The sequence below is a fragment of the Phodopus roborovskii genome, unplaced genomic scaffold (genome assembly GCF_943737965.1).
Source record: "Phodopus roborovskii unplaced genomic scaffold, PHOROB, whole genome shotgun sequence".
In the NCBI taxonomy this organism is placed as follows: domain Eukaryota; kingdom Metazoa; phylum Chordata; class Mammalia; order Rodentia; family Cricetidae; genus Phodopus; species Phodopus roborovskii.
The window spans coordinates 2,713,281-2,727,777 of NW_026126469.1; the positions used below are offsets into that span (position 1 = coordinate 2,713,281).

The 14,497-nt window shown below is 42.3% G+C and overlaps 1 protein-coding gene across 1 annotated transcript in view; it reads left to right on the forward strand.

Annotated features, from left to right (window-relative positions):
• The first annotated feature begins 406 nt into the window (after positions 1–406).
• Positions 407–14,497, forward strand: part of Cdc45 (cell division cycle 45) — a 33,708-nt gene continuing 19,617 nt past the window's right edge. The window contains exons 1-7 of the mRNA XM_051191007.1: positions 407–628; positions 777–836; positions 1,688–1,780; positions 2,896–3,033; positions 4,219–4,362; positions 6,750–6,805; positions 13,553–13,601. Of these exons, the coding sequence (XP_051046964.1) occupies positions 578–628; positions 777–836; positions 1,688–1,780; positions 2,896–3,033; positions 4,219–4,362; positions 6,750–6,805; positions 13,553–13,601 (591 nt within the window). The 5' untranslated portion in view covers positions 407–577. The remainder of the gene's footprint in view (positions 629–776; positions 837–1,687; positions 1,781–2,895; positions 3,034–4,218; positions 4,363–6,749; positions 6,806–13,552; positions 13,602–14,497) is intronic.

Consider the following 14,497-nt stretch of genomic DNA (forward strand, 5'->3'; position numbering starts at 1 on the left):
TCACAGGACAGCGACTATTCCTAATGTTTAGATAGTATCCCCTTCCAAACAAATTTGGTAGGCTCCATTCTCGTTATTGACTACAATACCCAGAATGCAGGTAGAGCTTCCGGCTTTGGCTTCAGCCATTATGGACTCGGGCGGAAGTACACGCTATAGTGCATAGTAAACGTAATTGCCGTCCTCAAACGATATGTAACTGAATTTACTATGTCTAGGAGTATATTTTCCTGAGTATTCCAGGATGAGATGTAGGCTTTCCTTCCCAAAGTAAAGGTGTCCGCCGAGCGTAGGGGGTTTTGGGTAACTGGAAATCAAAGGCAGTAACAAAGTTCGAGCCACACTCAAGATGATGCCTCTTTAGGGGAGTGGAGACGGGGGCGGGACTTCTCCGCTGCGAATAGCAGGGCTTTGTTGGCTGTCCCGCGATAGGACCCAATCAGAAAGGAGGGAAGGCTAAGAACTATTGGCTGCTGGCGTGGGCCAATTGGAAGAGCCGTGATTTGGCGGGAGTGTTGACCACCTCCCCAGCTACCGGTGTCTCAGCGACAGCTCTGGGTATCCGGCCGCAGTGGCTATGTTCGTGTCCGATTTCCGCAAGGAGTTCTATGAGCTGGTCCACAACCAGGTGACTCCCATTCCTCGATCTTGGTCCAAACCTTATCTGAGGGGAAGGGATGAGGGCGAGTGTTCGTGAATGAGCCAGCAGGACCGGGTGTTGCCACAGAGTTTGAAGTCCCTGTGCTCAATTCACCTGTCCGCATTTCCTTCAACAGAGGGTTCTTCTCTTTGTGGCCTCGGATGTGGATGCCTTGTGTGCTTGCAAGATCCTTCAGGTGAGCTTTGAATACCTTAGGAAGATAGGGCAGCGGCAAGAGGTGAAGGAACAGGGTTGGCCCCAGCAAGAGGTGGGGAGCAGACAGGAAGGGACCAAGGGAAGCTGGGCAGGAACCAGAGAGAGCTGGGAGCTGGTGACCCAAAGAGACCCAACAGTCCCTCTCTGAACTATGCTGGGACTAGAGAAGTATAGGGTAATCGGTGAGACAAGTAGTGTTTTTATTTGGTTTTGTTTGTTTGTTTTCAAAAACCCAATTGAAAATGGTTTCACTTCTGAAATCGTCGAACCTGTAAATGGCCTATCAAAGATGGAATTTGAGAGAGGACTGTGATAGCTGGGAGCCCTGGAATTATAGGAGCTTCTAGTCTATTAGAGAGGATCATTAGTTGGGGCTTTAACTATACTGTGGTTTTTACCATAAGTGGGGGTCAGGAACTTTTCAGAACATCTGTAATTAAAGTTACTTTTTCCCTTAGTGTTTGACTTTGGCAAAGTCTGACAGATTTGGCAGAACTGTACACTGAACACACTCACATCCCTGCCACCTACCTTCTACTGATTTTTGTTTGTTTGTTTTTTGTTTTTGACAGGGTTTCTCTATGTAGTCCTGGCTGTCCTGGAACTCTCTCTGTAGACCAGGCTGGCCTCGAACTCACAGATCTGCTTGCCTCTCCTCTCAAGTGCTGGGACTAAAGGTGTGCGCCACTGCTGCCCAGTTCCTACTGTTGTTTTACCAAACAGCATGGTACATAGATCTTCATCTCTCAGCTTAGCTAATTTGTTTGTTTCTGGTGATTCAAGGTAAGTTATCCTAAATGATAGGGTTCTGACAGTATGTTCTCTCTCCAGGCCCTGTTTCAGTGCGACCACGTGCAGTATACGCTGGTTCCAGTTTCTGGATGGCAAGAACTTGAAACTGCATTTCTTGAACATAAAGAGCAGGTATGAAATAATGAATTTTAGAAGAATTAGGCTACTCTACTCAGTCGCAGTTTCCTAATAGTTACATTCTTCCTAGTTCTAAAGTACAATAAGTGTGTTTTGAAGTTTCAATTTCATTACGCTTCAAATTATGATGGCAGAGTCAAGATTTGAAAAAAAAAAAAACACACACACACAAAATGAGCAATTTGAGGCAAGTCTAAAATACATATAGCAAGTTTGAGGCTAGCCTTGACTATATAACAAGATCTTGTCTTAAAAATAAAAAAAGGTATTGATGTGGACAGCATGTATTCTGATCTCACTCATTTTCCTAGGATACACCACTGCTTTCTGTTACCTCCTCAAGAAAATACATTCCAGTTTCCAAAAATATGGTTTTCCTTTGGAATTAAATGGCAGAACCAAGACTCCTTACCTCTACCTGGGGCCAGATGAGAAATGGGACATTGTGGGACCCATAGGGAGTAGGTGGGGCTTGGTAGAGGGTTTCTGGAGTCCCTGACCACTTCCAGAATGATTTGGAAGAGATATATTTATAAGATGAAGTACCTGTACCGATTGAGTTTTCTCCTCCGTGTTGTGAGACAAGATCTTACTTGATAGCCTAGCCTGACCTTGAACTCTTGGTCAGTGCCCCTTCCTTGACCTTAAAGTGTTATATTGCAAGTGTGAGCCCACAGCCTGGCATTTGAGTGTTATTGAGGAAAGGTTGTTATGTAGTGGATAGTTTGATAAAGGACTTAATATTTAGGAGACATAAAGTATGGACTGCCCAAGATTTACTGCAAATCTTCCCCACATAATACTGTTAATATAGTAAGGCAGCAGGACAGAATAGTTAGGCAATATTAAGAGAGCTTTTGGTATGTGTGTGGAGTCATGGTCTGTTCTTCATTAGCTGTTTGAGTCTGTACACAAGTCTTGAGTTTGCTAAGCCTCTGCATGCTCTTCAGGAAGCAGAAGAGCCCCAGATCCTACTTTATAGTGTCACATTGGAAAGGCAGTAACCAAGCTAGCTGTGGGCAGTTGCCAGGCCACTTGCCATTATGTGCTCAGCAGAGGAGGAGGGGCCTCCTTGGCACAGTTCCTTCACAGTGTGTGTCTCCTTTCAGTTCTGCTATTTCATCCTCATAAACTGTGGAGCCAATGTAGACCTACTGGATATCCTTCAACCTGATGAAGACAGTGTATTTTTTGTGTGTGATACCCACAGGCCAGTCAACGTTGTGAATGTGTACAATGACTCTCAGGTACCTAGCCCTTTCAGGGCCTTTCTTATGTGTGCTTTCCCTTTAATCAGTCTGTACCTTTCTATGCTATGGGGCAGCATTGCACACATCTTTGCAAAGTATATCCCACCTCTCCAGTTAGGGATTATCTTCAGTGCAAGAACCTCATCTTATCTATCTTGTGGACATTTACACAGCACATTTGTGGATCTTGCATCATTTGGAAGGTGGAGGAGCAGAATATTTTAGCTCAAAATGTATTGACTATACTAATTCTGAACCTCTATGTATTAAATATGCAGCCTAGCACAGACCAGCTAAGCATTCTGTGACTCTGAAATCCTCATAGAAGGAACCTCTTCAACAGAAATTAGTCTGGAATTGTTATTAGAGACAAGAATTGTATTGGCTTAGGGGTTCACGTCTTGACCCATTTGTATCTGTATAAGAAAATATCTGAGACTGGGTACCTTAAAATAAAGGTTACAGTTAACTTACTGTCCTGGATATTCAAGAGCATGGTGCAAACATCTGTTGTGCTCATGTGAGACCACTATGGAGAGTGTTTTTCCAAAACAGGGAGTGTTTTAGACATTGAGAAAGAGTCCATGGTGAGATAGGAAGCAGCAGAGCAAGCTGAGGAAGTTTTATAACCACTTGCAAGTGGAGACTAAGCCTTTACAAGGTCTGAAACACTTCTGAGAGATGCTGTTACTGTATAAGTAAGGAGAGAGCCCCAACTGACCTAACACTTTCCAGGCCCTACCTTTAAATGGCTCTACTCCCTCAACATCCTACATAGGCAGCAAGCTTCTGCCTTAGTGGACCCTTTGGGATATAGTCATATCCAAATATCTAACCATAGCAATTTTTTCATATCCTCTGTCAAAAGCCAACTGGTGAAACCTTTATTTTTGCTTTTTAATGTATGCATAAAAAAGAAATGTTGCTCAGACTTAAAGTGGACTGGAAATGCTTTTCAAACTTAGTTTCATAATTTCTGCATGACATGTGAGACAGCTCTGGTGCCTTACTGAGTGGTGCCAAGAAGCCTGGAGCTCTTCTTATATAGTTGCTATTTGTTTGTACAGAAAACTTAGGAGCCAACTGATTAAGAAAAAGTAAGATCCTACCTAAGCATCCTGAGAAATGGCTTCCTATCAGGGAGAGAAGAAAGATTTGATTGCTTTTCATTTTTTAACATAGATCAAGTTGCTCATCAAACAAGAGGATGACCTTGAAGTTCCTGCCTATGATGACATCTTTAGGGATGAAGCAGAGGATGAAGATCTTTCAGGAAGTGACAGTGATGGCTCAGAGCCTTCTGAGAAGCGTACACGGTTAGAAGAGGTATATTTGGGCTGAGTGGGCATTTTGGAGGAAACAAAACTAGGAGAGGTATGTGTGAGCCAGGTGTGGCATTCTGAGCTTAGGCACAGCCGGGGGCACCAAGCAGTGGGAAGTGGAGTAGTTATTAGGTATAGGTACCAACTCTGCCTTCTATTCCCTATCTTTGTGGCCTCAGGCAGATTTCTGAAGTTATTTGAGCTGTACCTTATCTTACAGGAGGATCCTGGCAGAGGGAATGGAATTTAGGACAGCTTAGCCTTATGTAAGAAAAGGTAGCAAACATTAAAAAAAAAAAAAAAAAAAAAAAAAACCACTATGGAGAAACATTAAACACCTGATTCCCCCACAGTATTGCTCTTTGCAGTTACCAGAAAGGCACTGTGTGTGTTTGTGACCCCTCGGCCAGCTCTGTGTAAACACTCTAAGGAAGTCGTTTTTGTGATCTGAGATTGGAGGGGTCTGTGCAACATGAGCTTCTACTAGTTAAAGCATAGCAGGTTGACGGTGGCTGTCCCTCTAGTGTGGACAGCTACATTTTGTTCTGTTCAGTATTACTGTTGAAGAAGCCTGTGGCTCCTGATCTTTGTGGCATAATTGGAATTTGCTTTTGGAATATCTTAGGGTTTTCCTTTCAGACTTGGCTGGGTGTTTCCAAGGATGTGCTTTAATGGAATCCTTTCTGGCCATATTTGTGACATTCAAGACATGGTCAGTCTGAGCAGGACAGAGTTCTTCCAAGCTAAGTGGCCTGCTGTCTCCAACTTCCTCACTCTTGTCTTCCTTTCACAAGAGCTTTCAGCAATCTTAGGATGTCCTCTTGGACCCTCTCTTCTGTTGTTCCTCTAGGTATCTATCGCTTCATTTTATTTATGTTCTGGCAGACTTGCTGGTTTTTATCTTATGAAAGCACAACCTTCCCCCAACTTAGGTTTTATTTTTGAGACAGGGTCTTGCAGTATAATTCAGTTAGCTTCATCAAACTTTGATTCCCAGCCTTCAGCCTCCTGAATGCTGACCCTAGTCATGTGTTCTGCTTTCCCGTACACATACGGGATTGTTGTGTATGAGTTTTTGTTACTTTTTGTCTTTCTTTCTTTGCTTTAATGCTCAGAAGTTTGGGTTTATTCTGTGTGAACTTCCTTTGTCTTTTTATGGGGATTTTTTGGTTTTTGGATGGTTTGTTTGTTTGTTCTTTTGAGACAGGTTCTCACTATGTAACCCTGCCCACCTCCCCCTTGATAAGGCAGCTTTTGTTGGGGACTTTGTTCTCCTGTTGGTGTGCCCAGATTGGCAGCTTCTTGGCCTTCAAGTCTGTGTGAACCACAAAAGGAAACTAGGTCACATAGAGGTCCCTAACTGTCCTACCTGTGCCCACACCTTTGGAATCACATTTAGTTTCTATAGTGTCTAAGGGTTTTAGGTATGTTTAGATTTCCCTAACTCAAGTGCCTATGCACTTGGAATCATACTTGGTTTCTATAATGTCTAAGTGTTTTAGTTATGTCTAGCAGGCATTGGGGACATTACAGCCCCATCTTCCTGACTATAGTATCTATGTGTTCTAGATGCTAGACAGGCAGAGTGGCCGGCCAGATGTTGAGGGTAGTATTGAGCACATCAAGGAAAGCCTAGGCTGTTCAGTATTTGGATGGTGTCTGACAAGTTCTGGAGGCTGAATGACCCAGTCATCCCCTCAGCAATTCAGGTTCCCAGATATAGGCTGGACTTGGAGCATAGACAAAACACACATTCTCCTTCAGGGGTCTATGCTTAGGGGCTTCTTTCAAAGTGTCTTGTCAGGCTTAATCTTTTGTCTTAGATTCCTTTCTATTGCCAAGGCAGTGTATAAGAGAAGACATTTTATTTTTATCCTTTTTTGTTTGTTTGTTTGTTTGTTTGTTTGTTTTTTGACACAGGGTTTCTCTGTATAGCTTTGGAGCCTGTTCTGGAACTCACTCTGTAGATTAGGCTGGCCTTGAACTCATAGAGATCCACCTGCCTCTGCCTCCCAAGTGCTGGGACTAAAGGTGTGCGCCACCAATGCCTGGCTAAGAGAAAACATTTTATTTAGAGCTCACGGTTGCAGAGGGTTTGAGTCTTATCATTGCCATGCAGGGAGCATGGCAGCAGGCAGGCATCGCCTTGGAGTAGTAGCTGAGAATTTACATTCTTATCTGCAAGTAGGAGGCAGAAAGAGCACACTGGGAATGGAATGGGCTTTTAAAAACCTCAAAGCCCACACTGGTGACACACCACCTCTAAGGCCACACCTCCTAATCTTTCCCAAATAGTTCCATCAACTGGGAAACAAGTATTCAAGCTTACAGGCCTATGGGGGCCATTCTTATTCAAACCACTACATTTTTCTTTTGTTTGTCCTATTTCAGGAGATTGTGGCACGAACTACAAAGAGGAAGCAACGAAGAGAGTGGGAGGCCCGGAGGTGAGTCCCATGAAGTAGCTCTGTTGCTCAGAGGGCCTCCCTGGACACCACATTCCCTCAGTCAGGATGGTGGTGGCACCAGCCTTTAATCCCAGAACTTGGGATGGGGCAGAGGCAGGCAGATCTCTGTGAGTTCAAGGCCAGTCTGGTCTACAGAGTGAGTTCCAGGACAGCCAGGGCTACATAGTGAAATCCTGTCTCAAAACACACACACACACACAAATCCTGTCTCAAAACACACTCACACACACACACACACACACACACACACACACACACACACACACACACACACGAATCTTGGGGCCAGCCACTTTGGAGAAAGTATGTGGCCATTGCTTTGAAAATCACCTTGAATCGCCCTGTGTGCTGTCCTTTGGTTCCTAAAATGACAGGACAGTCTCCAAATTCAGGCCTTTCTTATAGGAATGATGTTTTTTCTTCAGATGTAGATGCTTTTTCATTTATATAAAAAAAATTATATAAGAACAGATACCTGACAATTGTATAAAACTTCATGGAAAGAAATATGAAGCAGAAAGTTAAGTTACTCATAATTTCTCTTACTGCATGTGTTAAAAAACTGAGGTGCTTTGAGATGAAAATGCTTGAAGTAAACATATGGTTGTGTGTTTGAACTGGGCACAGGAGGAACTGGCTTGCTAAAGGTCTTAGCTATTGTCTTCTGGTCCAGCTAAAGGTTCTATTCACCAACAATGGGAAAGAAGGCTGCCCCTCCTATACAGTCAATGTCAGGCCTTTTCTGGAAGTGACCACAGTTCAAGATGTTTGGATTTCTTATCTGAATTATTCTGAATTTCTCTCTGTCTTATCCATATTTGTGCATATTTTACTATCAAGCTACAAATCTAATTTTTTATATTTTCTACTTAAAATAGTTGGGGCAAGGTCTCACTGTATAGCCCAGGCTGGCCTTGATGTTCAGGCATGTGCCACTATCCCTTGTTCTAATCATTTTTTATATTTCTGAATTCATTTTTGTTTTTGAGACTAGGTTTCTCCTGTAGCCCAGGCTGGCCTCAAACTCACTATGTAGCCAAGGATGACCTTTAACTTTTGACCCTTCATTTCTACCTTGCTAGTGATGGGATTGCAGGGAATTACAGGTGTGTATCACCATGCCCGATTTATATGGTCCTGGGCTTGTGCTTTTTTATCAGAGTCATGCCCTCATGTCACAGATCTTTATACTTCTGAACAGTCTTTTAAAAACTGCTTAGTTGCTGGGTGGTGGTGGCGCCAGTGGCACACGCCTTTAATCCCAGGATTTGGGATGCAGAGGCAGGCCGATCTCTGAGTTCAAAGCCAACCTGGTCTACAAAGCAAGTTCCAGAACAGCCAGGACTATTCTGGATTCCCCCACGCTGTCTCAACTCCCCCACCCAAAATAAATAAATAAAATAAAAATAAAAACTTCTTAATGTTTAAGGCTGGGTCACAGCCCTTGAGAGGCAGACGCTGGTGGTTCTCTGAAAGTTGAATGGTGATGGTGCTTGCCTTTAATCCCAGCACTTGGGAGACAGAGTGAGTGGGTCTCTGTGAGTTCAAGGCCAGCCTGGTTACAGCTGGAGTTCCAGAACAGCCAGAGCTACACAAAGAGACCCTATCTCGAAAAACAAAAAAATTATAAGACCAAGTACAAACCCTCATATCAATGTTGGACAAGGCAACCCCGTTGGAAGAAAAGGGTCCCAAGCACAGGCAGAGTCAGAGACACTCCTGCTGTCACTGTTAGGAGTCTCACATGACGGGTATGCAGAGGACCTAGCTCAGTCCTACATAGGGTCTGTGATTGTCACTTCAGGCTCTGTGAGTCCCTATGAGCCCTGCTTAGTTGATTCTGTGGCCCCTGTGACACCTGTTCTTGTGATGTCCTAGACCAGTCTGCCTTATTCTTTCTTTCCTCTTCTGCAGGATTCTCCTAGCTCTGCCTAATGTTTGGCTGTAGGTCTCTGTATCTGCTCCCATCAGTGGTTAGATGACGCCTCTCTGATGACAGTTGGGCTAGTTACTGATCTATTAGTATAGCAGAATATCATTAGGAATCATTTCATTCATTTTTTCCCCCCAGTTGTGTGTGGTTCTGTCCTAGGTCTCTGAGCCATCCAGCCTCTGATTCCTGGCCATCCAGTGTCAAGTATGGGCTCCCTTTCATGATGTGAGCCTCAGGTTGGTCAGTCATTGGTTGGCCACTTGCACTAGTTCTGAATCACCATTACCACAGTGCATCTTGCAGGCAGGACAAATTGTAGGTCATATAGTTTGTGGGTATTTTATTGAGTATTTTTGCATCCATGTTCATGAGGAAAATTGGTATGTAATTCTCTTTCTATGTTGAAGCTTTGTGTAGTTTGGGTGTCAGGGTGACTGTGACTTCATAAAATGAATTTGGCAGTGTTCCTTCTGTTTCTATTTCATGCAGTAATTTGAGGCATATTGGTGTTAGCTCTTCTTTGAAATTCTGGTAGGATTCTGGGCTAAAACCATCTGGCCCTGAACTTTTTTTTCCTTTTGGTTAGGAGACTTTTAATTTTTAATGACTGCTTGTATTTCCTTATAGGTGTATTCAAATTGTTTTTCTGACCTTGATTTAACTTTGGCAAGTTGTATCTATTAAGAAAATTATCCTTTTTTTTTCTTTTTTTTTAGATTTTCCAGTTTTATGGGGTGCAGGTTTTTAAAGTATGACCTAATGATTCTTTGGATTTCCTTGGTGCCTGGTATTATGGCCCCTTTTCATTTATGTTTTGTTAATTTCAGTATTGTCTCTCTTGGTTAGTTTGGATAAGGGTTTGTCTGTCTTGTTGATTTTCTCAAATGACCAACTCTTTGTTTCATTGATTAATTTGTATTGTTCTTTGTGCTTCTAAATTGATTTCAGCCCTCAGTTTGTTTTCTCCTATCTACTTCTCTTGAGTGTGCGCATTTCTTTTTGCCCAAGAGCTTTTAGCTGTGCTGTTAAGTTGCTAGTATGAGATCTCTCCAATTTCTTTATGTAGGCATTTAGTGCTATAAACTTTCCTCTTAGCATTGCTTTCATTGTATCCCAAATAGTTTGGGTATGCTGTCCATTTATTTTCATTGAATTCTAGAAAGTCTTTTAATTTCTTTATTTCAATCTTGGCCAGTGGTAACTCAGTGTAGAGAGTTGTTCAGTTTCCATGAGTTTGTAGGCTTTCTGTTGTTGAAATCCAGCTTTAATCAGTGGTGGTCTGATATGATGCATGGAGTTATTTCTGTTCTCTTGTATCTGTTCAGACTTGCTTTGTTACTGGGTATGTGGTCAATTTTGGAGAATGTTCCATGAGATGCTGAGAAGAAGGGGTATTCTTTTGTGTTTGAGTGGAATGTTCTGTAAGTCTATTTGGTTCATGATGTCTGTTGGCTCCAGTATTTTTCTGTTTAGTTTTTGTCGGGATGACCTGTTCGCTGGTAAGAGTGGGGTATTAAAGTCTTCCACTATCAATGTGTGAGGGTCTATATGTGATTTAAGCTTTAGTAGTTATCTTAGTTTGGATTTTTATTGCTGTGAAGAGACACCATGACCACAGCAACTCTCATAAGGAAAACATTTAATTGAGGGTTTCAGAGGTTCAATCCATTATCATCATGATGGGGAGCATGGCAGTGTGCAGGCTTACGTGGTGCTGGAGCTTAGACTGCTACATCTTGTAGGCAATAAGAAGTTGACTGACTGTCACACTAAGGGAAGCTTGAGAAAAAGAGACTTCAAAACCTGCCCCCAAGGTGATACACTTCCTCCAGCAAGGCTACACACTTCTTAGTAGTGCCACTCCCTTTTGGGACCATTTCTTTTAGATCACCATAGTAGTGTCTCCCTTACAGATGTGGGGGTACCCTTTTATTTAGGCATAGATGTTACAACTTGAAAGATCATCTTGGATTTTCCCTTTGATGAGGACGAAGTGTCCTTCCCCTTCTCTTTTAATTAATTTTGGTTTGAAGTCTATTTTGTTAGATATTACAATGACTACACCAGCTTGTTTCTTAAGTCTATTTGGTTGGAAAATCCTTTTTCAGCCTTTTACTCTGAGGTAATGTTTATTTGATGTTGAGTTGTGAATCCTGTTTTCGTATCTACTTTATTAGTCTGTCTCTTCTTATTAGGGAATTGAGTCCACTGAGAAATATCAATGACCAATGATTGTTGTTATTGGTGGTGATGATATAGAGTGTGTGTGTGTGTGTGTGTGTGTGTGTGTGTGTGTGTGTGTGTGTGTATTCGCATGCATCCCTTTTAGTTTTGCTGGTGTGAGATTATTTATTTCCTATGTTTTCGTGGGTGTAGTTAACCTCCATGGGCTGGAGTTTTCCTTTTAGGACTTTCTGATAGATATTGTTTAAATTTGACTTGAGATTCTGCAGGGCATCTGTCCAGGCTCTTCTGGCTTTTAGAGTCTCCATTGAGAAGTTGGGTGTAATTCTAATAGATCTGCCTATATATGTTACTTAGCTTTTTTTCCCTTGCAGCACTTAATATTCTTTCTTTGTTTTGTTTAGTGTTTTGTTTATTATGTGGTGAGGGGGATTTCTTTTCTGGTCCAATCTATTTGGTGTTCTTTAACCTTCTTGTACCTTTGTAGGCATCTCCTTTTTTTTTTTTTTTTTCCCTATGATTTTGTTAAAAATATATTCTGAGCTGGTCGGTAGTGGTGCACACCTTTAATCCCAGTACTTGGGAAACAGAATTAGGCAGATCTCTGTGAGTTCAAGGCCAGTCAGATCTACAAAATGAGTTCCAGGACATCTAGGACTATTACATAAATAAACTATGTCTTGGGGGGAAAAATTCTGGACCTTTGAGCTGGGATATTTCTCCTTCTATTCTTGTTACTCTGATATTTGGTCTTTTCATAGTCTACCAAGTTTCCTGGATGTTTTGAGTCAGGAATTTTTAAGATTTTACATTTTCTTTAACCCATGTATCTGTTTCTTCTATTGTATCTTCAACGTCTGAGATTCTCTTTGTCCATGGTTTGTATCCTGTTGGTGATGCTTGCATCTGTCGTTCCTGTTCTCATTCCCAATTTCCATAATTCCTTCAGTTTTTTTTTTTTTTTTTTTTTTTTTTGGTTGCTTCTATTTCCATTTCCAGGTCTTGAACCATTTTATTTGTGTTCTTCAACTGTTTGTTTTTTCTTGACTTTTAAAAAGGGATTTATTCATTTCTTCTTTAAGGACCTCTATCATCTTCATAAAGTTGGTTTTAAAGTTGTTTCCTTATGCTTTGGCCATGCAGGAATATTCAGGGCTTGCTGTAGTAGGAGAGCTGGGCTCTGTGGTGACATATCGCCCTGACTGTTGTTGATTGTGTTCTTAAACTGGCATTTAAGTACCTGGGTTTGGGGTGATTATAGGTCTAGGTGCCAATTTCAGAGTTTGTCTTTGTTGGATAGGTGTTTTGTTTCTTGGTTTCCGTTTCCTCTTTATTCTTCTGGCCAAAGTGGCCTATGGTTAAGTAGAAGGTCTCCACCTAAGTTGGGGACTGGACTTGTGGTAGCAGGGGTGGCCTCTGATCAAGCAGGGGATTCTCTGTAGGAGTTCAAGGTGGGATATGGTGAAGGGGAGGGGATGGTGATTGGGCATATGCTGGGCAGGCACGGTGACAAGGAGGGAAGGGGAGGTTTGGGGTGGGGGGGCAGGAACTGAGAGTGTTGATGGTCTGTGGGCACGGTGGGGGTGGAACAAGGGGTCTCTGCTGGAGTTGTGGTTGGGATGTGTTCAGGGTTTCACTTTACTCTTTAAAGACAAGATCTCTCCCTGAGCTTGGAGCTCTTCAATTTAGCTAGATTGACTGGCCTGTGAGCTTTGGGGATTACCTGTCTCTGCCACCCCACCTCAGTATACACAACACTTACCTTTTTATGTGGGTGCTGGGGACCCACACTCAGTTCCTCGTGCTTGCATAATAAGTATCCTTTATCAGTTAAGCTATCCTCAGCCTTTTTACTAAAAGAGCTTTCCTTAGTATGTAGCCCAGGCTGGCTTCAGTTGTTCAGTCTCCTGTCTCAGCCTCTTGAGCACTGGGATTATAGGTGTGTACCACCATATCTGGTCTTTTTCTCCAATTTTGAATTACAGGTTACTTCTAGTACTTTACCACTGCAAATAAGTCTATAGTTAATAACTTTGTGTACACAATGTTAGGTCTCAAACTTGGAACAAATGGCTGAGTTGCCTCTTTTACACATCAAAGTGAACCTGGCTGCCAGGTTCTCCCATCATCCCTCAGTCCCTACCTGTAGCAGGGAATGACTGGCATAGCCAGCCTTTGCCCTAAACTCTCCAGCCAAGGGGCTAGGCTGCCCTTCCCTATATAATCCAATCATTTTGGTTATGTGAGGCCCCTTTCGTCTACCCTTTACCCTTTTGGTCTCCTGGCTCTCCCTTCCCTCCCTCCTCATATGGCCTAGTTCAGTGTGGAATATCCCAGATGTCCCTGCCTATGCTCTCCCTTTTATCTACAATAGGCCTTCCGCCATACCTAGAAACAGTCATGCCCTCCTTTTTTTATTCTTCATTGACACAATAGTGTGTCTTTCTTGGTTCTTTTAAATTGCTTTGAGGTAATTTCTCAAAGAATCAGTAAGTGAAAACAAATGGTACCATGATTTAATTTGCTTTAAAAAAAAAAAACTTTAGCCTTTTTTAAAGCCTTCCTGTCTTGCTGCTTGTAGTCAATGACACCATTTTGTGTTGTTATAGGAGAGACATCCTCTTTGATTACGAGCAGTATGAATATTATGGGACATCGGTAAGTATAAGAAGTAATACATACTTCTTAGAAATCAGGTTTTTTAGTTAAGGACATCTTAGAAAGCCCTGGTAGCACTGGGCTCCTGGCTTCAAATGATTCCGTCTTCCTCCACCTGAGTAGCTGGGAATATAGTTATACACTACTGTACCTACCAAGACTAAAGACCGTAATGGGACTCTCTCTACTTTCTGCCAGCCTTGATATGAGCTGTTCTACTTTACCATGTCCTTTCCACTGTGGTGACTAAAACTGCAATCCCCTTTGTAAATAATAATAATTATTATAGTTTGCTTTTTTTTTTTTTTTAGTTTTTGTAGTGTTAGAGATCAAACCTAGCACTCAAATGTGCTCACCAGTGAGTCACCCTCAACTCTTGCTGATTATTCTTTAATTCTATAATTAAGCAAAGCTTTATTTCATAAAGTAAAGCTAGGTGTGGTGGTGAACGCCTTTAATCCCAGCACTCTGGAGGCAGAAGTAGGTGGATCTCTGAGTTCAAGGCCAGTCTGGTCTACAGAGTGAGTGAGTTCCAGAACAGCCAGGACTGCTGCACAGAGAAACCCTGTCTCAAAGACAAAATGTTCTCTATGCTTGATATTCTGAAATTTGAAGTTTTCTGGGCTATTCTCTGTGCCTCACAGCCATAGAGGTCTAAAGCATCTAGTCAGCCAGAAGGTCCAGAGGAACCAAACATGCTTGACAACTGGCTGTACTGGGTGCTGCTTATGTCATCATCATCATGTTTTTGCAGTGTTGGGTGTACGCCCTATAAGTTGAGAGCACCTCTACTCCTTTCAGAGGCGGTTGTTGGAGTAGTCTGCCCTCGTGCCACTTGGCTCCCAGCAGCTATTCTTTATGCTCATCATCAAAAATACAGAGTAATGGAACTAGGG